Source organism: Mercenaria mercenaria, chromosome 15 (assembly GCF_021730395.1).
Source record: "Mercenaria mercenaria strain notata chromosome 15, MADL_Memer_1, whole genome shotgun sequence".
NCBI lineage: Eukaryota > Metazoa > Mollusca > Bivalvia > Venerida > Veneridae > Mercenaria > Mercenaria mercenaria.
The window spans coordinates 31,783,418-31,800,768 of NC_069375.1; the positions used below are offsets into that span (position 1 = coordinate 31,783,418).

Genomic DNA, 17,351 nt, shown 5'->3' on the forward strand with positions numbered 1-17,351 from the left:
CAATGGTCCGTGTTACAAAGTTTCATCAAAATTTGTTCAGCTGAATATAAAATGTTATTTATTATGTTCCAATTTTAATAATAACAAAAGCTATCTAATAACAGCATGCTTGAATGTTAAAGCCCTTCCATCTACTACTGGCTAACATACAAAAGCTTTAGTTGACAAAAGGGGCCTAATTCTGCTAAAATGTAAACAAGAGATGAAACTTGCCAGGTAAGGTTACCCAATGATGCCAAAGATGTCTGCAGAATCTTAAAATATTTGGTAAAGTAATTTTTGGGAAACTGCTTAAATGCAAAACTGTCCCAAAATTTGCATGTAAAAAAGGGGCATAATTTTTACCAAATGAAAGCTAGAGTTATGCAACATCACCTTTGATTATGAAGTTAAGTGCGAACTCTGGAAGCATTTGGCCTAGAATTCTTCCAGAAGCCTGCTTACATGCAAAATTTTAACCAAAATTTCTAAGTTAAAAAGGGGCATAACTTCGGCAAAATAAAAGCATGAGTTATGTTATTTGCCATGTGAGGTCATCTCATGATATCAAAGATACAGGTGAAATCTCAAAGCATTTGGCCCCATAATTTTTGAAAAATATGCTTACATGCAACACTTGAACCAAAAATTCTAAGTTAAAAAGGGGCATAATTTTGACAAATAAAAACTACATGTATGTAACTTATTCTATGAGGTCATCACATCATCATCGGATGCCAAATATGTGTGAAGTTTGAAAGCATTAAGGCCGAAACCTACTTACATGCAAAACTTCTTTCATACAGATATGGATGCCAACAAAAGGTCAACAGCAATAGTTCTTTTTGAAAACACTTCAAATAGTCAAACTCAAAATCAATCAATTAACAGTTGAACCTGCCTTAAAAGCCACTTTCCTTATGCAGCCAGTCTACTAACTTTCCAAACTGACTTAATGATTAAATTTCAGCTTTTCTTAAGGTAGTTCTGCACATTTGGATCAATTTTTTTCTACAATGTAGAATTTAATTAAACTCTGATTTTTCAAAACTTCAGAATATACTAAGAAAGTTCAGCAAATAAAAAAGATATATATAGGTTTGTGTGCATGATTTTTTAATAGACTGAATTGTAAAATTTGGACCTCACGCAATTTTTCATAATGTGAGTCTATGGGAAAATCACAACTTTCATAACATTTTTGCGAATAGAAATTTTTCTACAATGTAGATTTTAATGAAAGATCTCACAGCCATAAATAAACATATGTTCTATAATATGGTAAAATAAAGCGTATAGGTCCGTGTGCTTGTTTTTGAGATATCTGACTATGATTAAAGTGAACTGCATGCTTCAAACTAATTTTAAGACATCACTTTGAATTATTTAACATTCAAGATGTTTTAGTATCATATTTCGACTTTTGAAAGAAAGTAACAGTATCATTGTAAAAAATTTTCCTCACAGGTTGCCATAAATTCATAAAATGTTTTTCATTTCTGTACGCCCAGTCCAGGCTTTATTCTCCTTTTTCCGGATAAATGACGTTACGCCATCATTTCCGGTTCATCAAACGTGCAGAGCTACCTTAAGCAGCCACCTACCCCGAGCAGCCACATCGTGTTGCTCTGTTGGCTGCCTAATACATGTTTTACTGTATTTGTAGTTACCTTAATTACTTATTTTCTTGGGAGGATTGTAGCAATTAAAGTTTATTTAATTGTTCAGGAAAATGTCAGGTACTAGTTCACTTTAAATGAAGAAGGAGAAAATAACACCTATGCATGGCAGCCCTCATGGAGATAGAAGTTCACATTTGTCACAAGATTCTAGACAAAATTATTTCTTAGGCTAAATTTCTAGCAATATGATTTGATTTATAACTAAAAATTGTTCAATTTCTTCAGTGGGTTTCTGATAATTCAATTGTCAAAGCTTATTAGTCTGCCAGTTATAACAGTAAAACAAAACAGGTTGACATTTTCATATACAATAAGTAAAGTCCACCTACTGTGGTCTTGTCAGGTACATGCAAACAGAATGATGGAGAACTAGAGATTGCTTTTAGTAAAGGAAGGTGTCTGCCAAAACCACTTCATTTTAATAAATGGAAGTGTAAGCTGAGCTATGCAAACACAGACAAATGGAAATTGTTATACCACGTATTTTCTTTTGGAAAATAAAATCTTAAAAGGTATGCAGACATTTGTATGCAGCCAAGAAGATCCACCAAACAGTTCATGAAAAAATGTTGTTAAAAGGTACTTCTAGTTTTACCTCTAGTGACCCTTAAGAGTGGCCAAGAGGTCCTGTTTGAATAGGTTTGGGAGAGGTCTAATATAATAATGCTAAAGACCTAGTTTGATGAAGATCCGTCCAGTGGTTCATGAAAAGATGTTGTTTAAAGATATTTTTATTTTTAGCTCTAGCAGCCCCTTAACTGGGCCAATTCCCCCCCATTTGAACAAAATTTCGAGGAACTTATAATGATTTTACAGACCAAGTTTGGTGTAATTCTGACAGGCGGTTTCAAAGAAACAAGAGGGCCATGATGGCCCTATATCCCTCACCTGAATTTAGTTGCTTGCTTAAACAAACTTCTTTGCTTAAGCTTTACTAACAAAAACTAGGAGAGTAGGTCATGGTCAAGATAACTACTGAAATCTGTTCAGGGTTAAAAATATTAAAGATAAGTATTGAAATTAGTATCAAAAGTTATAAATGTGGTCCAAATTTCTATGCTGTACCTTCAAAAACAAGAAAGTAGGTCAGTAGGTCATGACTAGGATAATTCAAGATGAATATTGAAATCTGTATCAAACATTATGCTTGTGGTCCAAATTTCTTTGCCACTGCTTCAAAAACAAAAAAAGTCTATGTAAAACAAGGGACCACACGGGCATGGCCTATTCTGACCCCCCGGGTCATGATTTGAACAATCTTTGTAGAGAACCACTAGAGCATAACACATACTAAATATCTGAGATCTGGGCCTTATGGTTTAAGACAAGAATTTTTTTAAAGGTTTTTCCCTGTAAAAGTCTATTTAAACCATGTGCCCCCCAGGGGGATAATTTGAACAATCTTAGAAGAGGACCATTAGATGATGCTATATACAAAAAATCAAAGCCCTAGGCCCAGTGGTTTTGGTCAAGAAGATTTTCAAAGTTTTTTTCCTATATAAGTCTTTATAAACCATGTGACCCACGGGCGGCGCCATATTTGACCCTAGGGGTAATAATTTGAACCAACTTGGTAGAGGACTTTTACCAAATATCAAAGCCCTAGATCCTGTGGTTTTGGACAAGAAGATTTTCAAAGTTTTTCCCTATGTTAGTCTATATAAACCATGTGACCCACAAAGCAGGGCCATATTTGACCCCAGGGGGATAATTTGAACAAATCTGGTAGAGGACCATTAGATGACGCTACATACCAAATATCAAAGCCCTAGGCCCTGTGGTTTTGGACAAAAAGATTTTCAAAGTTTTTTCCCTATATAAGTCTATATAAACCATGTGACCCCAGGGGTTGGGCCATATTTGACCCTAGTGGGATAATCTGAGCAATCTTGGTACAGGACCACTAGATGATGCTACATTCCAAATATAAAAGCCCTAAGACCTGTGGTTTTGGACAAGAAGATTTTTTAAGTTTTTCCTTTCGGTTGCCATGGCAACCAGAGTTCTGTATGGAATTCAATTCTTTGAACAATTTTTTTAAGAAGACCATCCAAGGAACATCCCTGTGAAGTTTTCATCAAAACTGGCGGTGGTTTAGGAGATGTTGTTTAAAGGAAAGTGTGGCTGGACGCCGGACGGATGGACGCTGCACGGTGAGCGATCACAAAGTGCTCAGGTGAGCTAAAAAAAAGTTTAAGTTATAGGGCCCTATAGTACTAAACTGTATTAAAGATTGACTTTTAAAGAGACAGTACTTTTCCAAAAGTCATGCAGCTACAAAATGACATCACAGTAAACAAAACTTACCTGTTGAACCATCCTGCAAAGTTTGGTTAAGGAGGAGTAGTTGGGACACATTTTTGTGGCAGGCTGACAGACAAAACAAAATCAATATATCTGCCCACAATGAAGGCAGAGAAGGTTACTCCAACCAATACTGTCAACTTTTTCCGAACCCATTAAATATTATTTCAGGACTCAAGTTTTATATATATTGTGCGTTTTATTCGACCTGGAGGGGTAGGGTTTTGTGATGGTCCACTTCATTATTGTGCAGGATATGTAGTACATGTAACCAATGCAGCATTGGATTTTAGTTGTTGGTTACCAAAGATTATGGAATTAAACAATTATATCATTCTACCTATTTTGCTCGTTTTTTTTTTAGATTACCATTATTTGCATAAGTCAGAGATTAACTCCGCCCTGCCAGGTGGAATAAAACGCACAATAGCTAGATCTTCTATATTTTCAGGACTTAAGGCAAAAAACTGACCATTATGGCCGCCCAAAACTTAACCTCACAACAAAGAAAAATACAATGAAGATGCACAGATTTTCTATCTTTTAATTCAATGTAACATTTAACAATGGAAATGTTTGATTTCAATAAAGGTAGAATACAACAATAACAATATTACACATCTCAATAAAATAATTAAATACATATGTATTATCACTAAACTCCAACTATATCAAAATAGACGAAGCAAAATTAAGTCTTCATAACCAATACTTTGAACAACAACATTTATATGTCCTTGTATCAAGCAATCAAAAAATATGATATACAAACATCGAACCAAACAAGGACAACATGGCACATCAAACCTACAAAGTTTCAAGTGAATCTGTCAAATAATTACCTTGAGAGGGCAATCAGTTCCAATCATTTATTACATCTCTCCCTGCAGGGCTATGATTAAGGATACCATAATTTATTAACTTGGAAAAAAATGATATGCCCTCATAATACTGTCAAATCATTTAATTCTGTGGGGATGGAATTTCAAAGTTTAGGCCAGAACTTATGATGATTTCGGTTATTCCTAGGGGATTTCAATTCGTGTTTTTTTTCTTCAAATTTTGAGGGGATAAAATTTTATATAATTTACAATGAATATAGTTTGTTCAGGATTTTTGTTTTGGATTTATGTAACCACGAAATCCATGAAAAGTAATCTTCCCCAAATATTAATGATTTCACAGTATCGACTGAACCTGTTTAACAATAACATACAACATATGGAAAGATTAATTGAGAAATTAGTAAATGATACAGAAGCAGTATTTTAGTATTCAATTTAATACAATGTCACATTGTCACTGGTTGAAGTCAAATATGTCTTTTTGGCTCCACCTACTAGTCAACACCTAAATCATGTGATTGTTAAATTTATACCAATGAAAACACATACAAGTAAAAAATCAAGTGTTTGTAAGGCGAGATCACTGCATAGGCAATGAAAGTAAAGTACAGCAATAATTTATTTTGTACTATTATTACTGCAGTGCAAGAAATTCCTACAGGTGAATCCAATACCTCAAAGCATTAATTTTATACATTTTTGCAAGCCTAAAACTAAGACACGAGTAGTTTTAGTAAAAATTTTATATCAGTTACATCAGAAGTACTTATAACTGCTAAATGGTGAGACTGGACAGCAGTCAAAAAAAAAAAGCTACTGACTTGGTAAAGTTGCTTTTTTTGCAAAATTACAAAGTTAAAAGATGACATTCTGTTAAAAATTCATGCTCAAACTATGTAAAATGTATATCAGATTACACTATTTCAGGTATATATGCCAAAAATTTTCCATGCAGGACCTAACTAGAAACTCAACCCCCTTCCCCCCACACCCTATCCCCAAACCCAAATCCCGTATTTGGCCTTTATTCACATGCAAAATAATCAGCTAAAGCTTCTATGGCAGAATTAAAAGAAAATATAATATGTCTAGAGTGAAAGCCCACTGGTACTCTTTAGGAACAAAAAGCTACATTTCTGAGAATGTTTATATAAGAGTTACTGCATAAAACAATCATAAAAGCATTTATACACTCAATCATATTCCAACAATAGCCATGCTAGACAAGGCCATTCCCTTGGTGCAGCAAATGTTTTGGAAAGAAGTGGGAATATTTTGAATATTGTGAAGTTTAAATCAATTCCTTTTCAAAGGTTTCCTGTAAATCTGCTAAATATATGCAAAAGGGAGATAATACAAAAACTGGGAAAAGTAGAGTTTACTAAGTTATGGTTCTTGTCTAGTATATTTCCTCCCAATGCCTCAGCAAAAAGTTGTAAAGAGCAAATCAAATAAAATGTGTAATCAAAAGAGTAAACCAGATGCAGTTACAGTTCTTGTACACTGCACTTCATAGGAAAGTCCATGTGTGATGTTTTACTCTGTGGACAAACGTGTTGTGAGCAAATCATAGAAAGGCAGACTATTCAAATAGTAAGCAAGATAGAGTTATGGTTCTTGTACAGTGCACTTCCTCTTAGTAACCTCTGACATTGCATTCAGTTTAAACAAAATTCATTTCATGGCTTTGAAATTAAGCTCTGGACTAAAGTGTTATGAGCGGATCAAAAAGGGAAATAATTCAAGAGGTAAGAAAGGCAAATTATAGTTCTTGATCAATGTATTTCCTCTAAATGACTTCTGTCATTGTACAAAGTTTTAACAAAATCCTTTAAACAGTTAACACTCTAGACAAGTGTTACTGATACAGATGGATGTGCACACAGACTAACAGAGACCATTATTATACCCCCTTTAGCTTTCAGAAGAGGAATACAAATTCCTACAATACAATTTCTAAAATGGATTCATCCATTGGTCTATCATTCAATTTGGACAGTACCATTTATTAACCGAAGGGGTGATCAACTTAAATTTACTGAATGAATAGCTAAAAGTGCAGACCATGATCAGCCTGCACAGACCTATTTTGAGTTTTGACTGGCAAGCCATCCAATAAGATCTCATTTATGTGTAAAGACACACAAATATCCAACAGATTAGTGTTTCAATACCTCATTACTTTGTTCTGACAAATTTGCATAATACTCTTTGAATGTTAATTAGTAAAGAATCATTCAAATAAATTAGAACGCAAATAGCTGTATTTTTTCCTGTTGATCAGGAAATGTATTCCTGTTTTTTCCAAGTGACATTTAAATCAGTGGAGGAAGATGAATTAATTCAGGCATAACTACTGTCTGTTAAATTGTTACAGAGAAAATTGGCCACATGCAATGATCAAAAGATCAACCTTGTAACAACCCAATATGGAAGACTGTGCCCTCTGTACTAAAAGGCAAAGAAGTCAAGCTATTGTTAAAGGTGAAAACTTGGTTCAGGTGAGCTAATAATGCCTTACAGTTCCCTAGCAACCTCCAAAATATGTTCCAGAAAACATTATTCAGTCACAGGGCAATGATGTCCTTGGCATTTGACCTACTGACCCTTAACAATATAGGCTCATTTGCTTACAATGAACAACTCATATAGAAAGCTAAAATGCACTGGCTCAATGGAAGACTTCTCCAGTTACTGAATAGAATGTTTCACCTCTACCTTCTGACCCTGAAATATATGACTGCCAGTAGCAGACAAAGGAAAGTTTGATGGAAATATAATAGTAGCCTATGATAGTGTATTTGAGCTGCGCCATGAGAAAACCAAGACAGTGCGTTTGCGACCAGCATGGATCCAGACCAGCCTGCGCATCCGTGCTTTCAAAGCCTATTGCAATTAGAGAAACCTTTAGCAAACAGCACGGATCCTGACCAGACTGCGCGGATGCGCAGGCTGGTCTGGATCCATGCTGGTCGCAAATGCACTATGTTGGTTTTCTCACGGCACAGCTCATTTATAATCAGATATTATGACTGGCTTGATCTTTAATCATAACAACATTAACTAATGATAACTGGCATTTTCCATCCATGTATATCATCTGATTGCTTGTTTTGCATTGTTTACAACAACCTGCAGTTAGGACTGACTCACTACCATTATGTAAGTTGTCATATCTTATAATTTACTATCATTTTCTGACTCAAACTGTACTGAAACCTTCCTAGCATTCTGGTAAGATACAAAGTTATCAAGTTCACTCTTAACTCGTGACCAGTGTAGATCATGATCAGCCTGTACATCCGTGCAGTCTGATCAGGATCTGTACTGTTTGCCATTCAGTCAGTATCTTTTTGGAAAGCACCCTTTTTAACACTTTTAATGGTACTGTCCAAGTTGAAAGATGGACAAGTTCATTATAGAAATTTAGCAAGGTAAGTAGCTTTAATGCAAAAGTTTGTAACTGAATGGTATCAAGATATTGAGCAGCCAAGATACAACATATAATAACAACAGTAAAATAATTAATGTACAAAAACAATTCTGAATATTTCTTTATAACCTTAGGGCGGCCAGCACATATTTATGCAATCTCGCTAGGCATATGTATGTTTTTGACAACACAGAAAATGACGTCACTCGACCTTCAGCTATTTCCGGAAGTAAATAAAATGAAAGTAGAAATGCTAAACTTGAAAACGAAAGCCGCATTTTGATTAGTCACAGTCAGGGGTCACGCACAGGGGTCACCCCGTCTAAATGTATGCGCGTGGACTTCTTTTTTTTTTAGTACAGCATGTCAGCTTTTAATCTATGAAAACATATTTGAGCTCTGGATAAACAGAAATCCCACAGGGGTCCGTAACGGACCAAGGGTACATTGATAATTTTGGAACTTCATCAAATCGCTCAAAATGTCATTTTTGATGTTGTCTGAGAGTGTCAGTATATGGCTCAGATGTAAGTTATAACCGTATTTGAGAGCTGCAGACCTAGACATTTCAGAAATATTTTCAAAATAAGTTTCGTGTAATAAATGTTGTTTCTACGGAAGCGCGGAAGGGCCAGCAGATGCTAATACGTTTTAGTATGTTAAGGCTGCGGAAAGTATATGTGAACTCAAACTAGCAAAAGTGTCATGTAGAAAACAAATACTATAAGATAATAACAGCCTGTTCATCCTTGTAAGAATTAAAGCGTTTGAATATGCTATTTATTTCTAATGACATCACAAAGGTCATTGACTCCAGGAATTATGATAATATCAAGACCTCCTTTCATTTAAAGGAATCTAATCTTTGTGGTTGATCTTTTGTGAAAGTATGAACATTTAGCTCCTGGAAATCTGACACAAACGAATTTGCAATATGGCATTGAGAGTCAGTCAGTCTAGAAAGAATGGCAGGATCACTGAATCACCAACTACTTCTTTGTTTTTTGGGTATTTTCACACTAACACAATATTAGGTCATAAAATATATGGTGCCTTTCCAGCTTTAAATGGTGCAGGAGGACCCCAGTTGCCCTAGTAAATAGTAAATATAAAACCATTTTAACCCTTACCAAGCTGGACAAGACTGATTCTGCCTTTGTGACCAGTGCAGATCATGATCTGTACTGTTCGCCATTCGGTCAGTATATTTTTGGTAAGCACCCCTTTTAACAGTTAATGGTACTGTCCAAATTAAAAGGTGGACAAGTTCATTATAGAAAGTTAGCACTGTAAGGGTTAGTTTCTAACTAGTTTCTTCAGTAAAAGAAATATATAAACTGTGCCCTATGCATGATCATACTTCATATACCAATATTCATTATCAGTTTAGTGGAGATAATAAAATACTTTAGCATACAAACAAAGAAATCTTTTTGGATATCAAAAATATGGAGGAAGTACAGGAACAACAGACAGAGGGAACTAACATAAACTTAAAATTGCCTTAAAATATGTTGAAAGTGCAAAACTCATGTACTGAAAATATACTGTTATGTTACATTGTTTAATTCTGGCACAATTTTCATACAACAGACATATTTATTATGAATTTTCATCTGTTTTTATATGAATAATAGTTATTTTTAGAAAAATATAACTTAATTACTAGTATCACATGTACATTGATCATATATCATTTGTGTGCTTCCATCATTAAATATAAAATGTAGAAAATAATCTAAAATTAAAAAATATTAGAGGATAATAAAAATTTTTGTTTGTTTCAGCATAATATCAAAATATCTTTCACCAAGTGAACAAAAAGATACAATATTTTCATGAATAGCATTGCCATGAGTAAAAATGTATAATTCTGTGTTCAAGACTAAAGACAGTTTAACCAGTATGGTTACATAATGACTTTAAAAAAATCTGGTAAAACCAATCTTTTCTTATCTACTTCAGGTCAAGAATAAGTCATGTACTTAAAATTTTACCGGTACACATTTAGCTTCTGAGAGGTTAAATTCTTTCACCTAGCTTATTCACTGTTGAGTTATGTATGATTCCAAATTACTAATTGTGTCTGACATGTCCATATGTTCCAGTGTTGATAACAACAAAGTAAAACACCCAGTATCTTCATAACCTTGGGTAAACAACATGCCAATTAAATATTAGTCAGTGGACAAACTAATTTCTTTAAATACCAGTCTGAGAGTTTTTGATGTTTTTGTACTTTTTGCATTCATTCTGGTTGTTAGAATTTGTATGACAGATACGCAAATACAAATATTAAAGTTAGTTTAGATCATGGGCAATTAATCTTAAAGAGTTTATTTTAAAAGAATTGCAAAGTTAAATATTGATACTTATATTATGACAGACAGAATATCAAATAATAGCTTACTGCAGAGACACTGTTGTTGTTGTAGTTGCTGCTGCTGCTGCTGCTGTACTTGTTCAAGAAAAACACCAGTACATCTCACTTTACATGTAAAACAAACAGATTTTGTTTTCTTTCATGTCTAACCAAATCCTACCAATTTTGTAGTTCCATACCAGTGAAGATATATTTGACATTTTTTACTGTGAAATTGTTTGATATATTTCACCCTTATATTTCAAAAATTCACTCAAAACATGTTCTAAAACAAATGTATTATGACAAAATACATATCACGTAAACTAAACTAAGAGAGATATTAACATTATATACTGTAAAAGCACATATTTTCCACTGGGTCAAAATTTCGTAAATTTGAAACTTACGTTATGTTAATATTCACTAAATTGTTAAAATGATATATTTGAATTACACTAATGGTGAATATTTATGCAAGGATTAATTTTCGTGAGATGTAGGGCCTCGCTAATATAGCAGAAATTAAACCCTTGCGAAAATTTCTGCTTTTACAGTATTATAAAACATGCTAAAACTATATGAATAATCTCTCAACTGTTATTACTGTTTACTCAAGACAAATTAAACAACAATGAATATAAAATAATGATTTGAAATTTATATACACTTATAAATTAACAAAGTTTTACTCTACCTTTAAATCAATTATACGAAAAATGACATTACACGTCAGGACAGAAAGAACACATAAGATGCAAACATTTAAAATTTATACATTTTGTTGGCCCAAACAGAAAGTTTAAACAATGGTCGGTGGTGGTCCACTGGTGGATGGCTTTGCAACCAAACGTGTGGCAGTCAAGTTTACTGTTAAATTCTGTCTCGTTGGCAACACAGTATCACAGCAGTTACATTTGAAATGGGAACAACAATGCCGCAGCAATTCTCGTAAGCCGCGTCTATATTCCACGCTCATTGCAGTGTATATAAAGAACTTATAAAATCCATTGCCCATTGCTATCCAAAATGTAACAAAATGTAACTCTTGTGGAATGGACTCTTCAAATAGACTACAAAAACGTATTAAACACCATGGCAACCATGTTCCAAAATAAATTACTGAAACTAAAAAGTTTATTTGGTAATTTCTTGGTCTCGATGACACGTCTAATAACACAGCTTCGTACATTTTTTGCTTTTTCTTGAACCCATGTGTAAACAGATAGACATCTGTTACTATTAACACCAGAAGAGGCGGTATTAATGCTAAAACTCCAGCAGTTATAAAGTATGGTATTTCTGAGCCTATGTAAATTGTACAAACGAAAACTTCATTGTAATATCTTGTGTCCTGGAAACTAAGCATGGGTGGGGAGCAAAAACTTATTGCAGCAATCCAAGCGAATCCCATCCAGCACAGTGACCTTGGCGGTGACATCATGACCTTGTATCTTTCTGGTTTCCGTACTGCGACATAGTGGTCAACGTTCGTCCAAGCTATTGCATATAATCCAGATAAGAACAACACGACTAACGTGTACGCTTGCAAGTGGCATAATTTTTGGTTTATTTCTGGATATCCGAGTGAATTAATGATTAAACTGTACAAAGCAAATGGGAAAATGAACAATCCCACACATAAGTCTGAAATCGTCACCGAGTACAGGTACACTCGATTAATATTCCGCAAATAGTCTGTACACGCAATGACAAACAACGTTATCACATTAGTTCCAACAGTTGTTACCATCACTAAAATCAGCAAAACCATTTCAATAATGATTCCCGTCTCCATTTTAAAAGGTTAATTTTTCAACGCAAATAAAATCACTGATGTAATCGACTTCCAACACTTCACAGAGAAAAATTACAACAAATGTTAGATTTGCCAATCTGAAAAAAAATTTGATCCACTTTTCTCCCAACACCTTTATTCGCAATTTTGCTTAATGGATATTCCATTAATGGCGAAGCATCACATTTCACTCGGAGAAACTAACTGTATTACAACATATCCATTAAACTATTGTCTTGATTACTGCGTCTTTCAAACGAAAGTAGTGCCCTGTATCTTGGATTTTCAACCTAATACATTGTATAATAAAATCTTTATATACAGACTCTACTTCATTGTTTCCCCCACAGAATCCAGACATCAAAATAAATGTTCAAACAGATTTGTATGTTTATAAATATAGTGGTCTAACTATTAAACTATTTCAAGAGCTCATGATCATAAGTAGGAAATATACTCCTGTTTTTATTGAGATGCCAGTATCTGGATATTATAAAGCCCTTTCTAGTGTAAACATAAAAATTCCAGGAATGTATTCAATAACATAATCAAATATGAGCTTAGTATAAGTACTATCAATTTGATTTTATTTTCCACTGCTGATTAAAACTTCCAGTAATACATTAATTTCTCCTTTGCTACAAGTTTGATGGATAATTATTTTGTCTTTCTTTACCAACGTCAATATTCCAAACAGGTATAATTGCTTACCTGTTTGTATAAACAATAAAAAGTTATTTCTGTTAGTTTACATGTATAGCTATGTTCAAACAAAAATCCTGATTTTCCTGTATAAATATTATGTCATTTCTCCAGCATAAATATTACATCCCTTCTCTAGTATAAATTCATGTCTGTTCTCCAGCATAAATACAATATTAGTTCTCCTGTATAAATATTATGTCAGTTCTTATACAAAATTATTTAATTCCCGATTCACATACAGAGAAACAAATTCCCGCAGACGTAAGACGGTATTTCCTATGTTTAAAGCTGATTCCTTCATTCACATGTTCCTGTTCTTTGCACAGAAAACTTGCTACGTCAAATATTCCCGAGCAATGAAATAAATTCTTTATATCATATGCATATATTACTGAATTTTTTCAAATCTAAAGAATCCTCTTTGTATTCAGTCTTAGCTAGTTCACCAATATTTCTGTACAAAAAATGTAAGGAGAGAATTCCACATCTCTGTTACCAGTATCGCTTTTTTTTTATTCTCTACGGAAATTCTATATTTTTTATAAGAAAGAATGCTGCAGCCTCCCTGTATGATTTGCTAGAGGATTTATCTGTTAATCTTTCATCTTACTATACCATCATCTTCACTTTTCACCACAAAATCTCTGTCAGTGTCAATATCAGAATGTACCCTGACAGTTAACGAGCATTACCTTAGTCAATCTACTTCCATTTTTTTTATATTCCATTTTCAGAACAATATCTTTCCTTGCAGATATAATATGGGATGAACTTGTTGATTAATCATTTAATAACATCGGATCAGATAAAAATAGAGTTTTCTTTCTCAATTTGTCTTTCCTTCATATATAAATATAAAGCTTGAATTCCTGAATTATCAGAAATGTTATGGAATAGCACTGTCAGTTCATTTTATACACTATATTCCATCAATCAGAAGCTGATTAATTTCTTCACAGACTTTCTTTTTGTTTACCATTTCATTATTCCACATATTTTTTTTTATATGTTTTTTTTAGCAAAACAACATGCAATCTTAAAGTTATTATATCTTATTTTATTCACTACCTAAATGCATGAATTCCAAATACAGTTTGTTTTAAAACTCCAACAATGTTATCAGCAATGCTCCCAGGTGATTTACAATTGTCTGCAATTATCAGCTTCCAATTTTCCAGTTGTTTATACCGAATTCATTAAAATCCTCTAGGTATTGCCGATCAATTTTTCCCCCATTTACACAATGGGAACACCAACATTTATACAATATCTGAATTAGTATTGACGTTTTTAAAAAAGATAATATTAGATAATAAAATCAGCATCTTGCACATTAGTCATTTTGTCCATATTGTGTGTGTCACTTCCAATTATTGTAAACATCTATGGGAAAAATCTTGTAACTTATTCTATGTGTGAAATATTGGAATAACAGTACAGCACTATATATCTCACATGAACGTATTGCTTTAATAATAGAAACAGATAACAGACAGTAGCTGATTTTCCCTATACATGAGCTACCAACTGGTTCTGCCTTTCATCATTAGAAAAGTAACAGTTATGACACTTTTATTGCATTTTTCAAATGAAATATTAACATTAAAATATAATCAAATAATTCAATTTTTTTTCTTGACTTTTTTTTTCTGTTCTTGCCAGATTTTGTAATTTCTGTTTATTGTGAAAATCAGTAATTACGAGGTTGTTTTTCCCTCCCAGATCAGCTGTAGGCTGTTTTATGGGAGAACTCTGTCTAATATTTCAATTTATTCTTTTTAATCTCTGTGATTTTTTTTGTTCCTTGTTAGATTAAATCTGTTTTATTTCGCTTAAGATTTCAGTATCTTTTCTTTCCTTGAAGAATGAGTATATTGTTATTGCTTACATAATAAAAATAATTTCATTGATCAGGTAACTCCTGTCTTCTGTCAAAAAATCAACACTCAAGTAGGCTGGAATTTTCCTGTGTCAACAGCACTTGCCTTTCTTTAGATATTCTCTATGACAGACATTTTCTGATGTATGGCTTCCATAGAATTACTTCTAACAGAATTGAAATTCAATATTGACATTTTTGATGCTCTTGTCATAAATAGAGATCTGAACAAAATTAAATGGAAAGTGCTTTAAATAGAAACGAGAGTTTATTTAATATTGATAAAACGATAAATACAATTTTCTTTCACTCATGTTCTAGAACTTGATCAATTTTGAGGACTGTGTAACCAATAAAATAGTTTCTGGAGTTATTTCTGTTGAATAAATCTCAGCGAACACATTCTCCTGAAATCAAATTAATCAACAAAGAGAGAAAACTACTCTGCTGGTGATTACATCTACTGTTTTGTACTCTGCTTTCATTTCAGGAATAAAAAGAGGTGTTGACCGAAACTGGTATGACAGGTCTTGCCGCATTTTCAACAAAAATGTCTTTCAATCCTTTTTTCACTCTGCAACAAGAAGGAAATGCTCCGATGAGAAATTCACTAGACAGATTCTATATATGTGTCTGTGCTACATAATTTCACTCATCAATTTCAAATAGTAAATGGAATCAGCTGGGAATTTCCCATTAATTATGTATACCAAGTGTTTCCACTTCTATACATCTTATGCAAACCAATTGTCTTTTATGAGTCTGTACTTATTTTCACATTTATACAATATTCCTGTACTGTAACAGAGATTGAATATATTTATGATAGCACAGATTTTCTGCTGTCAGATTTTCCTGTCCTGCTAACTGCATAATTTACAAATCCAACCTCCATTACCATTAATCATATTTTTTTTTTGTATTCAGGTACTTCATTTTTTGTACTTTCTTTCATACCTTCAGCTGGCTCAACACATATTTTATAATACCTTCACTGAACAATCTAACAATACTGCTTCACATTAAGACATTTTGATATTGTTCACCAGTGGCATATTGTCAAGATTTTTCCTCATTTTTGCGTATGTACAGCAGATTAACTGATTCTAGTAGTTCCATCAATTTTCTGTTCTATGCAATATTTCTGTTCTTGTAAGCTTTCTGTTCCATGTAATATTTCTGTTACCAGCAACCTTTTGTTGCTTCCTGTAATCTTTCTGTTCAGTGCAATCCTTCTGTTCCTGTAAACTTTCTGTTCCGTGCTATTTTTCTGTTCCGTGCTATTTTTTTGTTCTATGCTATATTTCTGTTCCTGGTCAAGCTAAAATGACTGATGTAATGCCTTAGTGTTTCCAAATCTCCACACAGCTAGTTTCAGATATCACTTCTCTATTTCTTTCTATTCTTTCTGTGTCATGTCTTGCACCTTTAAGATAAATGAACATGAATAAATAGAAAGTCTTGAAATATCTGTTAAAATAATATATTACAATATTTTGTCTTTTTTCTAAGTATTCTGTGCAGCAGAAGTGCACAGGCAAGAACTGGGTATGAAAAAACCACTTTAACAGTCTTGAAATCATAGACAGAAAAATAATTTTAATAGTCTCCATACACTCCTCTGCATCATAAGGAGTACTTAACCCTTAGCCTGCTAAATTTCTAAAATGGACTGTTCCATCATTCAGGTTAGGCAATACCATTTAGTATTCGAAGGGGTGTTCACTAAAATTTTACTAACTGAATAGCGAACAGTGCAGACCATGATCAGCCTGCACGGATGTGCAGGCTGATCTTGGTCTGCACTGGTCGCAAAGGCAAAACCAATCGCCGCCAGCAGGCTAAGGGTTAAAAGCAATCAGAATAAATGCCAGATTCCATAAGAGACGAAAAGCCTTAGTATGCTCTAAATTACGAGTCAACTACTGACAGTTACGTGAAAAATATAACATTTCATATTATCCAATACTGTACACATTACATGCAAACATAATATTTCATATGATCCTGTACTGTACATTCTAATATGCTTGCCTCTGTTAAAACACGCTTATGCTAGAATGACTTCACGTTAACGTGCGGTGAAAGTTTTTGTTGCGACAAAGAAAGAGCGCTTCTATATTTTATCTACTGTTTTAGATAAAGGGCATATTAGAATCAAAATAATTTATAGTAAAACCGTGTTTTAACACTATTTATACACTCGGGCGGTAATACGTCGTACACATAATTTCACTCGGGCTGCGCCCTCGTGATATTATTACGCCCGACGTATAACCGCCCATCGTGCATAAATAGTGATAAAACACTCTTTTGCTATAAATTATTTCTTAATTATAAAACACCATTTTATAAAATCCATGT

General features: G+C 33.5%; 2 protein-coding genes across 4 annotated transcripts in view; both read right to left on the bottom strand.

The window, feature by feature from the left end:
- LOC123550371 (dipeptidyl peptidase 2-like) overlaps positions 1-17,351 on the bottom strand; it is a 202,336-nt gene that overhangs the window by 62,460 nt on the left and 122,525 nt on the right. The gene's annotated exons all lie outside the window — the stretch shown is intronic.
- LOC123550381 (substance-K receptor-like) overlaps positions 8,586-17,351 on the bottom strand; it is a 121,319-nt gene continuing 112,553 nt past the window's right edge. For both annotated transcript variants that reach the window (XM_053524921.1, XM_045338821.2), the window contains one exon: positions 8,586-16,413. In XM_053524921.1, the coding sequence (XP_053380896.1) occupies positions 11,408-12,403 (996 nt within the window). In that variant the 5' untranslated portion in view covers positions 12,404-16,413 and the 3' untranslated portion in view covers positions 8,586-11,407. The remainder of the gene's footprint in view (positions 16,414-17,351) is intronic.